Here is a 24,166-nt window from a genome sequence, read left to right as displayed (position 1 = left end):
TGAAAAAGACACTAAAAATTGCAACTTTGTTTCAGTCGTCCATTACATTTTATATTAACATAAAGTAAATGATTGTTTGGGAGCGAATAAATTACATAAATAGAAGAAACTAAAAAGTAGATGTAACGAATTGAGATTTCACATACTTTTCTTGGATAAGGTTAATGCAAGTAGTGCTAATTTAAATGCAAACAAAAATTAACTGACCGCCACTTTAATCCTGTCAATGGTATATGTAAACAGCAAGGATTAACCCACAGAATCGATTATATCTAGTGGATTGATCTTCAATAATGTAAACTAGCTATTAACCTCCTCCACCCTCATGGATGGAACCCAACTGGTTTAACTGAATCCAGTTATAGATTTGTTCCAGAACTAAAAAGTTTTTAAAATTTTTACCACTTTTACACATTTTACCGGAAAAACCATTCCGTACACCAAAAAGTTGTAAAATGTTCACTTCTCTTTAAACAAAAATAGCGATGAATGACGCTCTCTTTAAAAACTTTTTACACGACAAATTTGGGCGAGTAAAAAATAGTAAAGTGGTTGCCGGCGTCTGATTGGCTGGTACGCCGACTTGGACATTTGCTCCAGTTTTTTGACGTTTTTCCATTTTCCATTCCCGAACTATTTCAAAAAACTTTTGTGTGAGAACATTTTTTACAGTTCTCCTGTTTACAAGTTTTACTATTAACAAGTAAGAAAAGCGTTAAGTTCGGTCGGGCCGAACTTTTTATACACTCCACCACAAATTTCAGCCATTTCGGTGGATTAATGTGGCCACAACCTTCAAAATACCGAAATTCGGAAGGTACCGTTCTATGGGGGCTATATGATGGCCTGGACCTATACCTACAAATTTCAGGGGGAAAGTTTTATACGCCTAAAGAAGACTAAATACCAAATTTCAGCCATTTTGGTGTGATAATGAGGCTAAAACGTTCAAAATATCGAAAATCGGGAGATATTGTATTATGGGGGCTATATCAACACGTGGACCTATATAAACATTTTATGGTAGAAATGTTTCTTAGCCTCTGAAAACACAAAATACAAAGTTACAACCGATTCTTTGGTCAAATGGGTCTAATACGTTCAAAATATATTAAAATGACGCGTACTTTATAAGGGGCCTTATGTGGGGGCTATACCAAAACGTGGACCTATATAACCCAACATTGGTAGGAATGTTTTCTGGCCTCTGAAGACACAAAATACCAAATTACAACCAATTCTGTGGCCAAATCGGTCTAATGGCCCCGGCACATACGGTACGTTGTGCGTTGCGTCACGCGTTAAAAACAACAACCACATGAAAAAAATGAAAGTGATGCCAAGTTTGTTCTTGAAGTTTTCATGTGGTTGTTGTAACGCGACGCACAACGTAGCGTATGTGCCGGGGCCATAATACATTCAAAATATATTAAAATGACGCGTACTTTATATGGGGGCTATACCAAAACGTGGACCTATATAACCCAACTTTGGTAGGAATATTTTTTGGTCTCTGGAGACACAAAGTACCAAATTACAACCAATTCGGTGGTAAAATGGGCCTAATATCTTAAAAATTCCTTAAAACGACGACGCGTCACGCGTCATTTTGTATGGGGGCTATACGAAAGCGTGGACCTCGCTTTCAATACCAAAAGTCCTACGTAAATATAACATATTGTTACGAATGTAACTGATAGGTTTAAGTTAGTTTAGTTTAATTTCCGTTAATTTAAAAATTTGAATTGTAACGTAAAGTTTTTATTACGCAGTTACTTTATTTAAGCAACAACAACTACCATGTAGAACTCTCTTCATTATTCTAGATGTTACTTTACCTTTCATTAATGTGCTTTTAGTCATGTAATTATTGTTTAGTTTGTCACTTCTTTATTTCTGGCATCTGTTTGTTGTTGTAATTACGTCATTACTGTATTTGTCCACTGTATTGCTCTTTCCCCATGTATGTGAGTCTGGTTGTTCGCTTAGTGCGAATGTGCGTCTGTGTGTTCGTTGTACAGATTCGAGGTGTTGCCATATGTTCTAGATATTTCTCGAACAGGGAGACTTTGGGATATAAATACAGGGGAACTGGCAATGACGAGTGAGTTGTGTTTTAAGCGTTGAACTGAACAGATCGGTTAAATAAGAGCTGCGTGCTAACTAGAGACTTGCTGTGTGCTTTGTAATTAAAGTCGGTTCTGAATAAGTGTAATAAAGTAAATAAAGCATTGTAGAAACGTAATCTAAAACGAACCCTGTTTTATTTGGTACAAATCGTATCGGGGAATAAAACAACGTATACACGGAGATTAGTTAAATCTAATTCCGTAACAATATTTTCCCAAAATTTCATCAACCTACGTCAATCCGTTCGGACGCTAGAGCATAGCCGACCAAGAAGAGCGAGCGCTTAAATTGTTTATGTGTGGGTAAAATTACACTGAAAGAACAGAACAGGGTGATGATTTTCATATTGAGTATGAAATGAAAAACACAGGAAAAAAGTTGTCACGGCGTGTTAGCGTTCAGAGCCGTCGGCTTTCCTTTTTCATTTGCATTATAGATCATAAAAAAGCTCGATTAATAAATAAAAAAAAAAAAAAATAATACTAAAAATGATCTTCGCCTAAAAAGGCAAAATTTTCAAATAGAAAAAATATATTGTTGGCGCGTTCGCTTTGTATGACTAACATTAAAAATAATATACAGTGAATCACAGTCAAAAGTATCCACTTCAGTTTCTTTTATTAAAACTGCGATTGCTAAGAGTTAATTAATGATAGCGATTTCAACTTTAAAATTTCTTCAAATGCATTGAACAATTTGTCTACGGTTCTAATATAAATTAGCATTTGACTAGTGTCCCTTATATCAGTACTTTCATCAAAGCAAACAGATACATATACCGCATTTCGAATCCTCTCCTTTGTTTATATACATTTTTTATTGTTGCATTGCAGACGAGGAATTCTGCGTCATTAAAAATATTAATACAAAACAAAAAATCATTTTCAAATTCTTCCCTCCACATATTTGCTGTACAACTGCAAAATCTTTTCAGTGTACCCAAAAAAACAAATAAAGCGGCATCAACCTGCTTGCATGACATTCAGTACAAGACTGAAGTAAAAAAATCAAAACATTTGCTCTCTTACTTTGCGTTCGGGTCGCGTGTGTGTGATTTGCCGAAAAACTTCGTAACCATATCAATACCTACGAACGGGTTTGCGCTAGAGTGATTTCCACAGACGGACAGACGGACGGACATGTCTATACCGATGTAGAATTGCACGCTGATCAAGAATATATATTGTTACGGAATTAGGTTTAACTAATCTCCGTGTAGACGTTGTTTTATTCCCCGATACGATTCGTACCAAATAAAACAGGGTTCGTTTTAGATTACGTTTCTACAATGCTTTATTTACTTTATTACACTTATTCGGAACTGACTGTTATAGCTAAGTACACAGCTTTACTAGTCGATGTTTACACTTCGGTATAAAATTCACAACTGCTCACTGTTTGGCCGGCATCTCATATTTATACCCAAAATCTCCTTGGTCTAGAATTATCCACAAAATCTGGCAACATCTCGAATCTGTGCAACGAACACACAGACGCACATTCGCAATAAGCGAACAACCACATTCACATACATACATGGGTGAAATACGAGTGACGTAATTACAACAACAAACAAATTTAAGAAATAAAGAAGTAACAAACTAAACAATAAAATCATGACTATGGCAAAACAAAATAAAAGCACATTAATGAAAGGTAAAGTAACATCTAGAATAATGAAGAGAGTTCTACATGGTAATTGTTGTTGCTTAAATAAAGTAACTGCGTAATAAAAACTTTACGTTACAATTCAAATTTTTAAATTAACGGAAATTAAACTAAACTAACTTAAACCTATCAGTTACATTCGTAACAATATAGTTTGTGGGGTCTACAATGATTATTTCGAGTAGTTACAAACGTAGTGACAAACTTAATATACCACCATCCTATGGTGGAGGGTATAAAAAGTGCGGGAACGAAGCTTATATGTAAACGTACTGTGTAAAACGCCGTTTGCATTATAACTTTTTTCAAATAAATCAAATAAATCCTCAGAAAGAAGAATAACACGCCAAAAACGCTAATATAAATTGTGTTGAAATCCAGTGGATTTATTAAATTCAGTTATATGCAAACGTACTATAATATTACGTTAATATAAACGGGCTATAAGTTTAAGTAAGCAAATAAATAAAATAATTAAAATTCGAAGCTTACTTTAAGGCGGTACGAATGTAGTAATTTTAAAAATCAGACAAGTGTTGATGGGAGATGAAAGCATAGACAAATGAAGATGTACATGAAGGTGTTTTTTTTTTCTTCGGTAACAGCTGGAAAGACTTGGTCGTACCATAAATTCCTTAGCAAAGGCTTCTGTTATCCAAGTACGGATTTTGCGGCTATTTGCCTAGAGTTGGTTATTACACATCTTTGTTCAGCTCTTTGCCTGTGTGTTTGTTGGTGTATGGGCTTCTACGCGAATTTTTTGACTAAATGTTCTAGTCTCCTCTTAAAATTTTTATGAGTTGTGCAGCACATTTCATCAGACGAATTCCAAGTGAATAATTTGTAATTATAGGTATTCTTCGGCTACAGTCTTAATATAATAGATAACTGAAATCTACCAGCATCTCTTTGCTCCTCTTACTTCATTATTTTAAACTTTAAAAATAACAGAGTACAAAAGGTTACCACGTACATTCATATTTTCCAAATCGTACAAATGTATATAACTTTAATTCAGAATTTATTTCTAAATTTTAATTATCTATTTTTTTATTAAATATGACACTTTTGCAAAAAGCATTACAAATGCATACGACTCGTTACGATTTACCTTACTAAATTATAGGTTATGTTACCTATGTAACATAACCTCAAAACTAATGTTAATGTTGACAAAATAACTTATAATATTAACCCAGTCCATTGCATGTTACTTGTGGAATAATGTAGGAAGCAGTAACCATCAGTTATTCCATTCACTCCCTTTTTCTGGATCACTTTTATTGCTTTTTTGCAACATTACGAAGAGCACGTTGACGGGTCTTAAACAGATTCTTAAATACTATTTGACTAGCAAATTGTTCACAGGTAATATAACCAATACCATTGATGGCATTTTGCAATAGAGTATGTGGTAAGTAGCCGGCTGTACGTTCGGCAATACCCAAGGTGCTTAAAGCCGATGCAACATATGTATCAGCTGATGGAGCAAAAGTGCTGGTCTTGCGAATTTTTGTCATATTTGTGGCCACAAATCCGGGTTGTATGCTTTGCACGAAAATGCCACGTGCCCGGTATTCGGTTTGCAAGTCAGCACTGAATTTGTCTACAAAGGCCTATAAAGAAAAGGAACATAAAGCCATTTAAAGTGTCAAAGATTTAAAAAACGTGTTATATTCTTACCTTTGTTGCACTATAAACCGATAACAGAGGGTTTGGTATAACACCAGCAGTTGATGATATATTAATAATAACACCCTTTTTCTTTTCCACCATGGCGGGTAGTACCAATGCAGTCATTTGCGTTACAGAGTGAACATTGGCGGAAATAATATCCCAAAGAAATTTGGGATTTTTCTGACTGAATTCAACAAAAAATTCGGGATGTTCATAGCTCATACCAACATTATTAACCAAAACACCAATATTCAAACCCTGGATGTGTGTCCTGATTTTGTCATAAATTTCCGGACCACCAGTGAAGTTGACATCGATTATTTTGGTTTCAACACTGTATGCCTCAGCTATAACAAATGTGGAATAGTTATTGAAGCATACAATTTTTCGGAATAAATGTCATTGTAATACTTACAGATTTCCTTGGCAACAGCTTCCAATTTGCTGGGAGTACGACTGATAAGTACAATATTTAGACCCTTCTTAGCCAACTGAAAATAAAATATGATAATTACTTTAGTTTATGTTTTATAATCGAAATAAAATTATATATTTGCGAACTGTATAAGGGACCATAAAGGCTTCTGCACAATGACTCCAAAAGTGCCGCGTGTCAACAACCACATGAAAAAAATGCAAGTGATGCCGACTTTTCTTTTGAAGTTTTCATGTGCTTGTTGTTTAAAACGTGCATGCATGATTTATTCTGGACAATTTTAATAGCCTCAAATTTAATAGCCTTTTAGTACCCTTATTAGGAGCTTTCGGGATACCTACTTTTTCTCCCTCGGATTTTTTCTGTTCTTGATATGAGAAAAGAGAGAATAGGATGTATGTTTCTTTCCGATAAGCGGAAAATAGAAATATTATTAAAAACACTCCATTTCAGCCATGACGTAAAAATATGATTAATGTGATAATGGTGAACTCATCCGATAGGATAGAATATAATCGCTAACTTTGAAAAGATTAGAAAGAAAGTCACTTAAAAACTGGAGAGATAAAGATCTCAAATGGTGGTATTTCGATCGTAAGGGTAAATACAGGTAAATAACAATAGGATAATATGCTTTACTAGCAGAAGCTTTAAGACCTCTCTAGCCAGAGACTTAAACATTTCGTCGCCAGAATCACCCCGATGGATGAAAGACTAACGACAATTCGTAGAAAAGCTAAATTCCTCAACAGCAGTTTTATCTGCATTCACACTGTATCTTTGTACTGCCTGCGCAACTGCAACGGTATTAATGCTTTTCAAGCCTGCCTGATAGACTCGTTGATCTAGAGGTTCTCATTAGTACCGTTGGACCTCTCTCTCCAGATCATGCCGATCTCTGCTGAGGTGCCTGAGTGAGGGAAGCCTGTCCACTAGACTGTGGCAAGGATGATCACGGCGGTAACACCCAAGCAGTTGCTACACCGACAACATTGAAGCGAGAATAAGTGAATTGTGGGGAACAGTTAAGCCACTCTCAAACCCTGGAAGGAAGGAAGATAGGGCAGTTATGTTTGGCCACGTTACGCTGACTGATCCGAAGAGGTGCACATGTTATTTGCCGTTGGGCCCTAATGGAATCTCCATGGTAATACTGAAACAGCTTGATGTGCCGGGAGTCAAGTATCTCACTAAAGTTCTCAAGCCACCCACATCGTTCCCGAAGTCTGGAAAATGAGCAGGGTGGTCCCGCTACTGAAGCCGGACAAGGATGCCAGCAAAGGTGAATCGTACAGGCCGATTTCGTTTTTGTCACCAGTAGCAAAGACCCCTGAGGCAGAGTCAGAAATGACATGTGTTCCGTAAGCAACACAGCACGACAACAGCGCTGCACACCATCTTCACACATATTAGTCGAGGACTTAACCAGAGCAAGCCGTGTGATAGAACAGTGATGGTGGCGCTTGACTTATCAAAAGCCTTTGATACTGTCAAGCACTCCATGCTGTTTGACATCGAGCAGACAACCCTCTGGCCTAGTTTGAAACGTTGGATAACACTGTGAACCGAAATTTTGGGGGTAGAAAATTCCTTTTGGGGGTGAAAGCCCTTGATGAGTACATACAGAACTCCAAAGGGCAGATCCGCTGTGAGTCGAACTTCTGAGTTATGGCGTGATGAATTTTGCACTGGAGATCCTATAAGCCATCAGAAATTAGCGTTATATCTTTGTTCGATGTTGTTTTGGCTTATTTTTGAAATAACATGTCTTCAGCCAAATCTAATGAGGATCTTTTTCGTAGAATATTTCGACCTTCTAAACTGCTTCCTTCCATGTCCTTTTCGTCCTTTATTTCAAGAACCGCAATAAAAGTACCACAAGATGACATTTTTCAGCTTTGAAATGTTCTGCACAAATGTGGATCAGGAAATTTTAGGTACGGCTCTCATTGACAACTAATCGATATTGTCGCGTTTTAATAGTCATTTTTGACATTTACCCTGTTTTTCTTCAGAAAAAACTGTATTTTGTTTTTCTGTATATTCGTCTTTTGTTGGTTGTTCGAATATACAGAATATACAAAAACACAAAACATAGTTTTTTTCTGAACAAAAACAGGGTAAATGTAAAAAAGGACTATGAAAACACGACAATATCGATTAGATGTATGGAAGGAAGCGGGTTAGAATGTCAAAATGTTCTACGAAAAAATCCTCATTAGATTTGACTGAAGACATGTTATATCAAAAATAAGCCAAAACAACGGCGAAAAAAAATATAACGCTAATTTCTGATGGCTTATATGGTCTACAGTGCAAAATTCATCACGCCATAACTCAAAAGTTCGACTCACGGCGGATCTGAATTTTGGGGTTCTGTATGTACTCATCAAGGGCTTTCACCCCCAAAAGGAATTTTCCACCCCCAGACCTCGAGCTCCATTTTGTTGCACAGTGTAATCAATTACATGTGTGGACGTCTGTCGTCGTACATGGATATCAGGAACAAGAAGTCTAAGCCTAGTAGAATGAGACAGGGAGTTCCCTAAGGTGAAGTGATATCTCTGGAACTGTTTAACCCCTGCCTCTCCAGTATTCCACCCTCTCCATTGAGATCGAAACATATGCGGATGATTGTACTATCTTGGCGTCAGGTACCTTCCCTGAAGTCATTTGTGACATTTTGAAGTACAATATTTAGACCCTTCTTAGCCAACTGAAAATAAAATATGATAATTACTTTAGTTTATGTTTTATAATCGAAATAAAATTATATATTTGCGAACTGTATAAGGGACCATAAAGGCTTCTGCACAATGACTCCAAAAGTGCCGCGTGTCAACAACCACATGAAAAAAATGCAAGTGATGCCGACTTTTCTTTTGAAGTTTTCATGTGCTTGTTGTTTAAAACGTGCATGCATGATTTATTCTGGACAATTTTAATAGCCTCAAATTTAATAGCCTTTTAGTACCCTTATTAGGAGCTTTCGGGATACCTACTTTTTCTCCCTCGGATTTTTTCTGTTCTTGATATGAGAAAAGAGAGAATAGGATGTATGTTTCTTTCCGATAAGCGGAAAATAGAAATATTATTAAAAACACTCCATTTCAGCCATGACGTAAAAATATGATTAATGTGATAATGGTGAACTCATCCGATAGGATAGAATATAATCGCTAACTTTGAAAAGATTAGAAAGAAAGTCACTTAAAAACTGGAGAGATAAAGATCTCAAATGGTGGTATTTCGATCGTAAGGGTAAATACAGGTAAATAACAATAGGATAATATGCTTTACTAGCAGAAGCTTTAAGACCTCTCTAGCCAGAGACTTAAACATTTCGTCGCCAGAATCACCCCGATGGATGAAAGACTAACGACAATTCGTAGAAAAGCTAAATTCCTCAACAGCAGTTTTATCTGCATTCACACTGTATCTTTGTACTGCCTGCGCAACTGCAACGGTATTAATGCTTTTCAAGCCTGCCTGATAGACTCGTTGATCTAGAGGTTCTCATTAGTACCGTTGGACCTCTCTCTCCAGATCATGCCGATCTCTGCTGAGGTGCCTGAGTGAGGGAAGCCTGTCCACTAGACTGTGGCAAGGATGATCACGGCGGTAACACCCAAGCAGTTGCTACACCGACAACATTGAAGCGAGAATAAGTGAATTGTGGGGAACAGTTAAGCCACTCTCAAACCCTGGAAGGAAGGAAGATAGGGCAGTTATGTTTGGCCACGTTACGCTGACTGATCCGAAGAGGTGCACATGTTATTTGCCGTTGGGCCCTAATGGAATCTCCATGGTAATACTGAAACAGCTTGATGTGCCGGGAGTCAAGTATCTCACTAAAGTTCTCAAGCCACCCACATCGTTCCCGAAGTCTGGAAAATGAGCAGGGTGGTCCCGCTACTGAAGCCGGACAAGGATGCCAGCAAAGGTGAATCGTACAGGCCGATTTCGTTTTTGTCACCAGTAGCAAAGACCCCTGAGGCAGAGTCAGAAATGACATGTGTTCCGTAAGCAACACAGCACGACAACAGCGCTGCACACCATCTTCACACATATTAGTCGAGGACTTAACCAGAGCAAGCCGTGTGATAGAACAGTGATGGTGGCGCTTGACTTATCAAAAGCCTTTGATACTGTCAAGCACTCCATGCTGTTTGACATCGAGCAGACAACCCTCTGGCCTAGTTTGAAACGTTGGATAACACTGTGAACCGAAATTTTGGGGGTAGAAAATTCCTTTTGGGGGTGAAAGCCCTTGATGAGTACATACAGAACTCCAAAGGGCAGATCCGCTGTGAGTCGAACTTCTGAGTTATGGCGTGATGAATTTTGCACTGGAGATCCTATAAGCCATCAGAAATTAGCGTTATATCTTTGTTCGATGTTGTTTTGGCTTATTTTTGAAATAACATGTCTTCAGCCAAATCTAATGAGGATCTTTTTCGTAGAATATTTCGACCTTCTAAACTGCTTCCTTCCATGTCCTTTTCGTCCTTTATTTCAAGAACCGCAATAAAAGTACCACAAGATGACATTTTTCAGCTTTGAAATGTTCTGCACAAATGTGGATCAGGAAATTTTAGGTACGGCTCTCATTGACAACTAATCGATATTGTCGCGTTTTAATAGTCATTTTTGACATTTACCCTGTTTTTCTTCAGAAAAAACTGTATTTTGTTTTTCTGTATATTCGTCTTTTGTTGGTTGTTCGAATATACAGAATATACAAAAACACAAAACATAGTTTTTTTCTGAACAAAAACAGGGTAAATGTAAAAAAGGACTATGAAAACACGACAATATCGATTAGATGTATGGAAGGAAGCGGGTTAGAATGTCAAAATGTTCTACGAAAAAATCCTCATTAGATTTGACTGAAGACATGTTATATCAAAAATAAGCCAAAACAACGGCGAAAAAAAATATAACGCTAATTTCTGATGGCTTATATGGTCTACAGTGCAAAATTCATCACGCCATAACTCAAAAGTTCGACTCACGGCGGATCTGAATTTTGGGGTTCTGTATGTACTCATCAAGGGCTTTCACCCCCAAAAGGAATTTTCCACCCCCAGACCTCGAGCTCCATTTTGTTGCACAGTGTAATCAATTACATGTGTGGACGTCTGTCGTCGTACATGGATATCAGGAACAAGAAGTCTAAGCCTAGTAGAATGAGACAGGGAGTTCCCTAAGGTGAAGTGATATCTCTGGAACTGTTTAACCCCTGCCTCTCCAGTATTCCACCCTCTCCATTGAGATCGAAACATATGCGGATGATTGTACTATCTTGGCGTCAGGTACCTTCCCTGAAGTCATTTGTGACATTTTACTGATCTTACCACCTACATATGTATGTCGGCCAGGAAACCTACGGCTACTCTGTTCAACATATGGACCGCAGAGGTAAGAACAGAGTTGAATGTCATTGTCGATGGTAGCAGATTTCCGACCACAAAATACCTCAAATTTCTAGTGGTCACATTAGACAACATGTTCATGTCGTCCGCCAGGTCACGGCTATCTGCGACAAGCTGATATGTAAGGAAAAGGTCCTGAAGTCCCTAGCCGGCAGCACTTGGAGTGCACATAAAGACACCTTATTGTTCACATATAACGCGATAAGTAGGTCTGTGGTAAACTATGCGGCGCCAATATGATCCACGAATATAAGCGGAACTGGAGATTGACCCAGAGCCAGATTAAGCAGAAGAACGAATATACAAACATATAATATAAACACTGTTAGAACAACGAGTGCAACGCGATGGAAAAATATTCATACTTGTCAGAATGCCGCCCTGAGATGCCATAAACCTAGGAGAACATCCCCCCATCTATAGCAGCTGAGGAGCGTCAGCTACCAAGACTTTTGGCTCAACTACGCTAGGGATGGTGCAGTCGTCTGAATTCGAAGACACCGTGCAAAACATCTGACCAGCATGTGGCACAGAGACACGCCACGTCCGTCTTGTCTAAAAAATCCAGTAGATATGTGGTTACATCCCATCGAAGCAGAAACATTCCTAAAACTAGATATACACCCAGAGCCAGATTAAGCAGAAAAACAAACATATCAAAATACTGTTACAACGACAACATGCCGGTGAAGATGAAGAAGGGACGCAAACAATAGAACATCTCTTACTCGTATGTCCTAGCTCGCAAGGGGCATGGTCTAATAGGTGTATATTTCCTATTAAGTCAAAGTTTCTATTCAATTATGGATCCCGGTCTGTATTTCTTATACTTGTTGGTTTATCACAATGGGCCGAAAGGTCTTCGAGTGGCATAGTCACCCAAGTGGCTATTAGATGTGGGCGCGTATCGTGCCGTGAGTAGTGTGCGTTCGTGCCTTCTCGAAAAACGCCGTGTTTGTGCGTGTCGTACCGGAATAATTGGTTGGCCGTGCGTGATCGTGTTTTTTTGTTTGATACGATTAGCACGATCTGCACTATGTGTCACTATCGTGCTAAATTTTTGAGTTCAAAAATTCCTCTTTAAAAGTCGTGTGAAGAGGACTTAAAATTTTTGTAAATAATCCTCGTTTAATACAAAAAATCAAGAAAATCGAAGATTATAATCGCTGATAAAAATAGATTTTGAATATAAAATCGCGAAAATTGCATCCAAGCCCACTGTGCAACATTTTTTCTATTTTTTACTAGATAGGTGACATAATAACAAAAAATACAAAAAATGCTTTTTTCTATTTGGGCCAATAGTTTTTACAGAAATCGACTTTTAAAAGGTGCGATATCTCTGGAACCATTAGTCAGAAGAATCTGAAAATATACTGAAATGTTTTTCTGATGAGCAGCATCACCACAGCAAAAATATAGAAAATGAAAAACCAATTTTTTGAAAAAGTGTCCGATTTCACTCAGAAATCCCCATATGTATGTATATTGTTTGAATAAATAAATGTAAAACTATACCAACATTTCCTTTTTCATAAAAAGATTTCGTGCGTGAGTGTGCGTGATCGTGCCTTCTCGAAAAACGCCGTGTTTGTGAGTGAATGTGCATAAAAATTTGGGCCAGTGTTTGTGCATGTTCGTGCCTAATTTTTAGGCACGCGCCCACCTATTTCGAATATATCCTGCGTTTTAGATGTGCAACATTCATAAGTTACAATTTCTTCAACATATTCGTATTTTGGTCTGCCCTTTTCTTGGTCGATAACTCACTGGAGGATGAACAACAGAAGTTTTGTAACATTTTGTACTAACAACTATTTCGTATTGAATAATGTTAAATTATTTGCAATGTTTTTTTTTTTTTTATTATTTGGAAACAAATGAAGACAACAAAAAATCGCTAATGATTTGAATAACCCTGCCAAGTCATTAATAACTTTTTAGACGAAAGGGTACTTGACAATGACTCTTCTAAAGATTTTCATGAATTAGCACATTTTCAATACATCTGGTAGCATTTCAATGGGACGTTGCTAATGCAACAAATGCACTTGGAATCGTTCGCTATATTTGACCAACTAATCGAGACAAATGTTTATTCAATATTTTTTGCATATACAAATACACACAATGTATTTACTCACACCTATTGATTTATTCAAATGTTCTATAAACAGAAAGTTTTTATTTGCAAAAAATCGCTTAGTTTATGGGATTCCTAGTTTTAGGTTAGGTTGAGAATGTAAAGTCAAATAATGCATCCACCACTTTGGTTAAACCATAAAATGATTTATGATCATTAAAATCTGTTTACATAGAGCTTTTGTATATACAGTGAATTAAAAGTGATCTTCCAAAACTTTGCTTTTCATGTCTCTAAATATGGACTCATCAAGTAATTTAGCGAAAGTTAGTGACGGATTTGTAAAATGCGTTCACATGTCTAAAGTATTTATTTTAATCTCCTCAAATTATTGACAATTTTAAAAAAGTGCAACTAGAAATGTACTTTCCCAATATTCAATTGCAGCAATTTGACTGACGTAATTCCACGTGGTATTAATAATTTCCGTTTCATGCGTTTTTTAAAGCTTTTCTTCGTTTCAAATTATAAATTCCCAAACCAAATAAACAACCCGTTCGCATGTATCGCTTTAAAAACAAACGCATGTATTTGAATCCAAAGGGTGTCAATAGATTTTTGTATCGATATTTGAATATGGTGGTGCCATAGTACATGCGGCGACCGACAATGTTCAGCCGCGTATCCATCGTGTACGTGTGTAAAATAATAATGACTTAGCGGAATACCAAATAATGAGGTACCCATTTTAATTCTTTTCTTTGCGTATACATACATAAATAAGTAATAAATTTTGAACCAAGAATTTCGTATCAAGGAAAGAACGGAGGCAGTCTAAACAATGGGTCAAAGTATTGGGTAATTTTAATTATAAATGTAAAGTCCCAAATTTTATATTTATTCTAATGATTACACCGTCCGACAATTTTCAAAAAATTTTGTTACACTTGAACCGGACTATATACGTTTGAAAGTATAGGAATAATGGAGTATAATGGTATTTTTAATTTTTCGTTTTCTCATCGTTTAGACCTTTTTGAGGTCAAACAAATTTTAAAGGTCAACATTTTTCAAAAAAAATATTTTAAATATTTGTACTCGTCGTACGATGCTGGTATTGGTGTCATATTAAAGAGGAAAGTATAGACTTTTTATATAATAATTATAAATAATTGAATTCCAGGATAAAAATGACATTAAAAATATCCTTGAAAAATTAAATCAAAAGAGAACATTTTGTCATAAAGAACATCAATTATGGACAAATGAAATCCACCAAACCGTATTTTCAAGGTCAAAATCGTCAAGGTCAATACCCTAGAAAAAGTTGTAGAAGATGATGAAGATGAGCTTTGGTGGATTTCATGCGTCCAGAATTTATATTCTTTATGACAAGAGCTACACTTTGCCTCAATGAGCAAATTAAAATTCTTCGCGGTTTAGAAGATATGCGCCTGCCAAAATGCTCACTTTTGATTTAATTTTTCAAAGATATTTTTAATGTCCTTTTTATCCTGGAATGCAATAATTTATAATTATTATATAAAGCCTATACTCTCCTCTTTAATATGACACCAATTACATCATCGTACGACGAGCACAAGTATTTAAAATAATTTTTTTTGAAAAATGTTGACCTTTGAAATTTGTTGGATCTCTAAAAGGTCAAAACGATGAGAAAACGAAAAATTAAAAATGCCATTGTACCCCATTTTGCCTATACTTTCAAACATATGTAGTCCGGTTTAAGTGTAATTTTGGCTGTCGGACAGTGTTATGTATTGGGTGTCAGCGTGGTACAGGGGTTAGCATGCAATCGCTGCCAAGAACATACAATTTTTTGGCGGGTGCATAATAGGCTAGCAAAACGCTTGCTTCATGTCGTTCTAAGTTCAGGCAGTATTCATAAATTTTAGAGAAGTTCTGAAACTACAATGTTCATAGCGCGCTTTTTAAATAAATCGTGGTCAAATTTTAAATTTTTAGAGTTTTTTAGGATTTCACGATTTTGCTTGGAAATCGCAATCCCTATCAAGACTGTCTTTTATGATACTTTCGTAAGTTTTACCATTTTTGGGATATATAAGTTCAAATTGGTCCAATGCACTGACTGTATCGTCTCCTTATAAAACAATGTCATGGCTGCAATTTCTCAACATAAATTTATATACATATCTCAAAAATGGTACAACCTAGAAAAAAATTACTAGAGCCAATCTTGGAGAGAATTTTCACAGCTACAAGATTTTCTCTAGTCCTCTTTTGATAAGACTTACTGTTCTCAAGCAAATCGTGAAAACTTAACAAGAAAAACCTTAAAATGTGACCTGAACTTCTATATCTTAAAAATGGTAAACCCTGGGAGCATATCATATTAACTCAATGATCTGGGACCTACTGTTTATCGACGAGTCCGAACGGCGTGTCTCTGAGTGGGGATTTGTTCTGTGTTGTGCGTCAATATCAAAGGAGTCAGCGCCCAAGAATTCCTTCCGATTTTTTTCAGAAAATCTAAACTTTTCTTCGAATTTTTCCAGAATTTCTTTCCGAATTCGGACTGATTTTCTTCAAAAAATCTAAATTTTCCAAAATTTTTTTCCGAATTCGGACCGCATTCATTGCGAAACTCTAATATTTTGTTAGAATTCGCAAGGAATTCGGATCTGAATATTATTTATTATTATACCCTACACCACATTGTGGTAAGGGGTATTATGTCTTTGTACATTTGTATGTAACATGCAAAAGGAAACGACCCAGCAAACCAATCGTACCGACATCGTAACGAAATCGGAAAAAAATTCGGACGCTACGTCCGATGTCGGATCCGAAATAGTAACGATATCTTAACGAAAGTTGTATGAAGTGATTGACATAATTTCGAAACGAAATGTCGGAGCGAACTCGGATCGATTTCGGAAGAAAATCCTTGGGAAATTCGGAAAGCGATTTTTTTCTTCCGAATCTTCGTACAGATTTCTGAACGATTTTGGAATAATGTCGTATGCAAATCGCAGGTACCATCCGGATCTTCGTAAAGATTTCAGAACTATTTCGGAACAATATCGTATGAATATCGAAGGTAACAAATTTTTCTCTCTGGCGCCTCTTTTTTATTGATCAATTTTTTTGTTATGTTTTTTTTTATTGGAAGATTGTAATTTCAAACGTTTGTAGTGATTTTCACTGCTGTTATCATTTTGTGGTTATAGTAGAACAATGTAAACTTTGTGTACGAATAGTCTATTAGCACTAGCTTGATTATATGTTGCATTTATAATTAAAATATTAAAGAATTGTATATGCGAATTTTATAACCAACCACTTTGTTTTTCGAAAACAAACTAACATGAAACCAATATCTTGCTGTTAGATACATAAAAAGGTGGCTGTTGTGCGAAGAGAAATTTGTTTCCGACATTTCGCTCTGAATTTATATCGAAATCGGAAGAAAAATATTGTTATATTCGAAGAGAATTTACTTCCGACATTCTCTTCGGAATCTGAACGAATTCCCCTGTATCGAAATCGGAAGAAAAACATTGTTATATTCGAAGAGAATTTACTTCCGACATTCTCTCCGAAATCTGAGCGAATTCCCCTACGAAAAATCGTATAGAAATCGAAAAGAAATCTGCACGATTTTGCTTCCGAAATTTTTCAGATGTGTCGGACATCCGACATTTGTTTTGCTGGAGAGATAGACCCATAGTTCCTTTTGGGGATATATATAGAATCACTTTCTGAGTCGATTTATGCATGTCCGTCGGTGCGTCTGTCCATGTATTTTTGTGATCAAAGTGCAGGTCGCATTTATTGTCCGATTCAGCTGAAAATTTGGGGTAGATACTTTTTTAGCCATAGGAAGAACGCTATTGCTTTTGGTGAAAATCGGTTCAGATTTGGATATAGCTCCCATATATGTATATGTTCGCCCGATTTCATATATTTGGTGCACCAGACACCCAAATTCTGTCCAATTTTGATGAAATTTGGAAAATGTCGCCGAATTGCAACTAGAAATATGTGTGCCAAATTATACTGAAATTGGTTCAGATTTGGATATATGTAGATCCCATATATACATATGTTCGCCCGATTTGATGTGTTTGGTGCACCAATTTTCAGCCTGTTTCACTATGTCGAAAGAAAATGAAAAATAAAGAAAAACAACTGAACTCGTGTATGACTTTAAAATTTTGTAGTTGTTTTAAAGCAAACACGATGTCAATATTTCCATGAAAACCAAAGTTTGGGCGTTTTTCGTTCGCAATCATTTCGACATAGTGAAACAGGCCCTTTGTTTATTTTTCACTTATATTTTCGGCTGATTTCATGTATTTGACTCACCGAAACCAAAATAATACAGATTATACAGGTCTAGAAAAAAATTTCGACATATTATATTGAAATCGAGGTGATGTAGGGTATCATATAGTCGGCTCCGCCCGACTTTAATGCTTTCCTTGCTGGGGCTCAACTCTGTTTCTATAAAAATGTGAAAGGAAAGCTTGGTTTCTCATGGACAAGAAATACTGTTTGCCGAATTTTGAACGGAACCCTAGATATATTTCCACCGCATTTCCCTTCTGCAAGGGAAATGTCTCTCCAATTGGACGCGTCTTCCCGAGAGGCAGATGTTTTGAATCAAAAAGCAAAAGATGTTACGGTGCTGAGTCTAAATAACCCAGGACCGGTATCAAGCGTTGGTGTGACCCATGTGTGCCATGTGCCATGTGTCGTCGAAATCAAGCGATTGTGGACGATCTATATGGGACTCTTAAGACTATGGAGAATAGTCTAGAGAAGCAAAATAGGGAACTCTTCGGAAAGCCTTGTTCCAAAAGAACAGAACCAGGACCGACGACGAACTGGACGACACGGTGTCCCAGCCAAGTCAACAAAGGAAGTTGAGAGTAACTTGCAGCAACACCATTTCCAGCTGATCCTATGTTGGCACATGCCGGTAAAAAACTTCAGAAGCAGAATGCCACAGACACATTAAATGACGATGGAGAATCCAAGGAGGCTCCAAAACCTGTCAATGACTGTAAGGACATACCTGCCAAAGAAGTTAAAGATAGAAACCACTGCAAAAGTCCTATGATGAACTGGACGACCGACGACGAACTGGACGACACGGTGTCCCAGCCAAGTCAACAAAGGAAGTTGAGATTAACTTGCAGCAATACCATTTCCAGCTGATCCTATGTTGGCACATGCCGGTAAAAAACTTCAGAAGCAGAATGCCACAGACATATTAAATGACGATGGAGAATCCAAGGAGGTTCCAAAAACTGTCAATGACTGTAAGGACATACCTGCCAAAGAAGTTAAAGATAGAAACCACTGCAAAAGTCCTATGATGTATTTTCGCAAATTTGTCGAAAGATATCGATTTGCAGTCTGAGGAAGAGGTCTTTTTCATCAAAAGTAAACTCAGATACAGGAGATAATTCGAAAAATCTTCGCCTCATGTGCCTTGACCCGAGCTTAAGGTGGATAAGATCTTTCTCCAAGAACCTGTAGCTGGTTCAGTCAACGCCTCTAAAGAAGCTGCGACAATGAGCAAAAAAGTGGTAAAGCGTGTTGTCCCAAACAGGGTCCTATAGATCAAACAGTGCATTTTACTGGCCAAAAGGTAAATTTCGAACTTTTCGTACAATTTTTGAACTTTTTGCTTCCAAAAGGTCAAATTTCTTCTTGTTGAATCGTTGACTTTAATTCCGTAGACAAACCACAGATTCCAACGATCTTTCTCCGGAAGCTAAATACTTCGATACAATCCTGGATTATATTTTGACGTGGAAATGGAATATCGAGGAGCGGACAAAAACCCTTCATTGGAAAAAGTTTAGGGCCCAGACCACAAGTCATACACTGACTGTATGTAACTGTGGTTCCGTCCATCTTAACATTGGAATTGTCTTGGAAATAAGACATTACTATCCAAACTATCAATTGTGCAAAAGGTTGCGTCAATTCTGATTACAGAAACAATCGAAGGCACCCATCAGGCCACTTTGTACGTGGTGCTGGATCTCCAACCTCTGGATATCCTGGTCCAGTTTCAGGTAGCGACAACTGCTTTTAGGCACCGAGGGTCAGGATCGTGGCGGGTTTCACTTTTCGGACATGCGAAGTCCTTAAACTTAGTTGATAGTCTGCTTGAATTGTTCACAAACAGGGACATTTGGGTTGAAGGTAACTCATCTCTGGACGGTCTGGCAATATACGCAGATGGAGGAAGGCACTGGCGCCGGTGGCTATTGCGAAAATCCATTAATCAAACACTCATTTTAGCTTAGTGACATTTGTTGCGATTTCAAGTATAGATTGGGCCATAAACTCCCGAGCTATCTTTTAGAAATATAAACACTTTCCTGGGTTTCGGGACATAGTAGCATAATTGTAAAGGAATTAGCAGATGAACTAGCTAAGTCGATCGATATACCAACTGATGAATCTGTTTAGCATTCGATGTTTGCAACATCGACAAACTTCAAGAGATCTATCTTGAGATAGCGCACAGCCATTTGGTTAAGGAACCTGAATGTAGGATATCCAAAGAAATCTGGCCTTTGATTTTTCATCGTAGAACCACTTCCCTTCTCTCTATAAGTTAGGGATGAAAATCACTGCGGGACTTATTACGGGAAAGGGAAAGATAAAAAATCTCTCATACTTCTTCTTCTTATTTATCCTCAATTCAACATACAATAGCCATGAACTTTTCTCATCATCATCTTCGAACCTATCCTTTAATAATTGCCTTTAATAATTGTTCCACAGACATTCCGGAAGGGACAAGGCAGACTTCTTCCATATCAATGAGTTCACCATATTAACTCAATGATATGGTGGGAGCTAATGTGTATCGCCGAGTCCGAACGGTGTGTCTTACAACACCACTTGGGAATCGAACCCGGACATTCAGAGTGCAAGGCGCTGCACCTCGGTGGAACCCTCAGCCTTTTGGGCTACAGAAATAATCGTTTTAGAACCCAAGTATATTTGGACGAAATCCGTTTCATACAATTTGGAGTCGATTTAGCCATGTCCGTCCTTCTGCCTAGTGGATGAAGCGCACATTAATTCTCGAACGAATCAAACGATGGGGCCCAAAATTTGGTATTCGTAATATTTTGTCCAAACTTAGATTAAGTTCGAAGATGGGCCACATCAATCTACTTCTTTGGGTACCTTCACCACAAAAGTTCAACCGATTTGGTCCATTCTTTGCACATCGTAATATATCTACCAGACATAGATCAGGTTCGAATATGGACTATATCGGTCCACTACTTTGGGTACCTCTAAAACACAATTTTATTTTGATGCTGTTTAAGACCTGTTGTGGGATTCTGTAACTCATTTTTGCTGTTACCGACAAAAATCGGTAAAATTAAACCGCAAAATTATGACTAAAAACATAAAGAAAATTTGGCATCACCGTGTGTGTCGGTAGAGGCTAGCGACTACTTTCTATTCATCGTTAACTTACCGAAAAATTTCGTTAATTATCGAAATTATAAGCATTTTAATTTTACCGACAATTATCGATAACAGCAAAAATGAGTTACAGAATCCCACTACTGCTCTCGAATCGTATTGATTTTTTTGCAGCAGGTTGTGCTCGAGGTCTCTATTACGAAGATACAATTTTCTCAGGGGTAAGTCCATACTTCCTGAGATAATAACCCGAAAACCGACTACTGCGTTGGTCCAATCTATACGTAATGTAAGATTTCTGTAAATCTTAGATAAAGTTCGACGAAGGTCCTAGTCGGGTAAACTCCTTCAGGTGCCCACCCCACAAAAGTTCATAAATAATCGGGATCAAACGGATCAACCGATTTGGTCCACATTTGGACCTTGTAATATTTTGTCCAAACATAGTTTAAGTTAGAAAATGCGCCATATCTGTACACTCCAAACATTTCCGGAGGCAGAACATCCCTATACCAAACCTTAACAACTATACTCCTCATTTCTTAGTGTAGTTCGAACGCTATATTTTGCATCCGAGTTTCTTTTTTCCATAGGCGCGTTAAATTCGAAGATGGGCTATATCGGCCAACGTTTTGGTATAGCCCCCATATAACGGTACATCCCGATTTTCGGTATTTTGAGGATTTTAGCGACGTTTTTCGACGGAAATAGCAATTTGAAATAGCAATAGCAATTTGACGTTTGAGTTTCCCAGTGGTCACAAGACATCTCCACCAAAAATTGTCAACATAAGTTCATGTTTTGTTATTGCCCCCCATATAACGGTACCTCCCGATTTTCGGTATGTTAGCTTCATTGTTGGACCGCCTATATGCAATTTAACAGTTGAGGTTCCCAGCGGTCACAAAACATCTCCAAAAAAACTTGTCAACATAGGTCCATGTTTTGGTTTAGCCCCCATATAACGGTACCTTCCGATTTTCGGTATTTTAGCTTCATTATTAAACTGAACTATCTGTAATTTAACATTTGAGATTCCCAGTGGTTACAATACATCTCCACAAAAACTTGTCAACATAGGTCCATGTTTTGGAATAGCCCCCTTATAACTGTACCTCGCGATTTCGGTATTTTGCAGATTTTAGCTTCATTCTTGGGCCGAACTATTTGTAATTTAACACTTGAGGTTCCCAGTGGTCACAAGACATCTCCACAAAAAATTGTCAACATAGGTCCATGATTTGGTAAAGCCCCCATATAACGGTACCTCCCGATTTTAGGTATTTTGTGGATTTTAGCTTCATTCTTGGACCGAACTATCTGTAATTTAGCATTTGAAGTTCCCAGTGGTCACAAGACATCTCCACAAGAAATTGTCAACACAGGTCCATGTTTTAGTATAACCCCCACATAACGGTACCTTCCGATTTTCGGTATTGGAGGGTGTTAACTACTTTTTTACCGAACTACCTATAATTTAAAATTTGAGGTTCCGTCACAAAACATCTCCTCCAAGAATTGTCAACATAGGTACATATTTTGGTATAGCCTCCATATAACGGTACCTCCCGATTTTTTTATTTTGAGGATTTTAGCTACCTTTTCTGACGGAAGTACCTGCAATTTGACGTTTGAGGTTCCCAGTGATCATAAAAGTATTCCACTACAAATTTTCAATATAGATCCATGTTTTCGTATAGCCCCGATATAACGGCACCTCTCGATTTTAGGTATTTTGAGAATTTTAACTACTACCTGTTATTTGATATTGAGGTTCAAAGTGGTAACAAAATTTCTCAACCAAAAACGACAACAAAGCTTTTTTTACTTCTTGTTATTGTGTTAGTGCATGGATTTTTAATGAGCTGCCATGGGACTTCTCTTGTCAAGCCAATCATTTGCGGAGGCGGAACATCCTTAAGCTGAAACTAATCAACTATACTCCTTAACTTATGCCTATTATTAACTATGCCTATTTTGAAGACTGATTTTAGTAAATATTGATTTTAATTTTTTACGCGTTTAAAGTTTTCACACGTTTCAAGTTTATGCTGGTAGTGGGTACACATATTTCGTTCAATTATTCTAGTTTCCTAATTAATGTCGGCATGTAAAAATTGATTAATGAACAAATTTATGACGAAAAAATTTCACTGTTCCGAAGTCCATGATTTGTTTAAAACTTACCGCTTTTGCATAGGCTTTGCCAATACCATCTGTGGCACCGGTAACAACTATAGGAAGGGGGAGGAAAAAATACTTTAGAATTCACTTTTCACGAAAAAATCCATTTAAAGGGGGTCGAAAACAAAACATAATCACCAAATCTTATCTCACACACATTGACATACGCAACTACATGTTTATCATCCAAAAAATTGATAACAATGCAATTTTTGATAAAATAATAAAACCTGGTGGTTAGGTGTTTTCTTATCTCCATTTAATTTGTTTGTCATTTCATGTGTTTAACCTACCAGCCCATGTTCCCATGCGACGAACATCGACTTTAGGTCCAAAGAATTTCGGACCAATTATGTTCATATACAGCCATGGCAGGAATTTAGTAATGAGTTGATATCCAACAATTGAGACGGCAGCCGTACCAACAATACGCATACATTTCGTATCGAAATCCATAATTAGTTTGTTTGCAGCTTTTTTGGGCTGAATTTTGGTAATATTTTTTTCAGATATTCCGTTCGATAGGTATTATCAAGTTTTCCGACCTTTTAGTTTACACCGCTTTAATTAAACTACTGTCACTTTAAACAAATTTACTTTTCATCGATTTGACGATTCGAGAGTGAGTAGTGAGTGAACTTTTTTATTTTAGTGACGAGTGATGTTCCACACGTTGTTCTATGTGTATGTCTGATTTTCAATTGAAATGTGGAAAAGAACAACAACTCGGCATTTCTTTCTGTCGTTGTTGAGTCGTTTTACTTTTTCTATTCAATATTCAGAACTCATACGCCAAATATTTATGTGGTGGGTCGGTCGGGCATATGCATAGCCGCCAGCCATGGCGGTTGATAAGGAGGCAATCAATGTGTTTTGTATTTGTGTGCCATACTCTCCCCCTGTTATAGTAAGTACGTGCTGCTCCCATACACATTGTCGCTTTTAATTTTGAACCGGCATAATTTTTGGTTTTCATTCTCAGTCTCTTTTCGTTAAAAATAGTACTCTCCGTGTGTGTTTGTGTGTGCAAATGTTTTCCTTCTCATTTTCAAAGGGTGTGCGCATTGCTTTGGTTTACCTCTCCAAAGTTCACCAGCAGCA

The 24,166-nt window shown here is 37.2% G+C and overlaps 1 protein-coding gene across 1 annotated transcript; it reads right to left on the bottom strand.

Moving 5' to 3' along the window:
• Positions 1–3,398: 3,398 nt before the first annotated feature.
• Positions 3,399–24,166, bottom strand: spidey (hydroxysteroid 17-beta dehydrogenase 12 spidey). Its single transcript, XM_073973473.1, has 5 exons — positions 23,359–24,166; positions 23,069–23,115; positions 5,891–5,966; positions 5,482–5,822; positions 3,399–5,414 (listed from the first exon to the last, which is right to left on the bottom strand). Exons 1-5 carry the CDS (start codon positions 23,519–23,521, stop codon positions 5,079–5,081), a joined length of 963 nt encoding a protein of 320 aa, XP_073829574.1. The 5' UTR covers positions 23,522–24,166; the 3' UTR covers positions 3,399–5,078.

This window comes from Musca autumnalis, unplaced genomic scaffold (assembly GCF_047663935.1).
Source record: "Musca autumnalis isolate F117 unplaced genomic scaffold, ASM4766393v1 scaffold_3, whole genome shotgun sequence".
Taxonomy (NCBI): domain Eukaryota; kingdom Metazoa; phylum Arthropoda; class Insecta; order Diptera; family Muscidae; genus Musca; species Musca autumnalis.
Note: the sequence above shows the minus strand (reverse complement) of the source record. Positions and strands in the feature narration are given on the sequence as shown.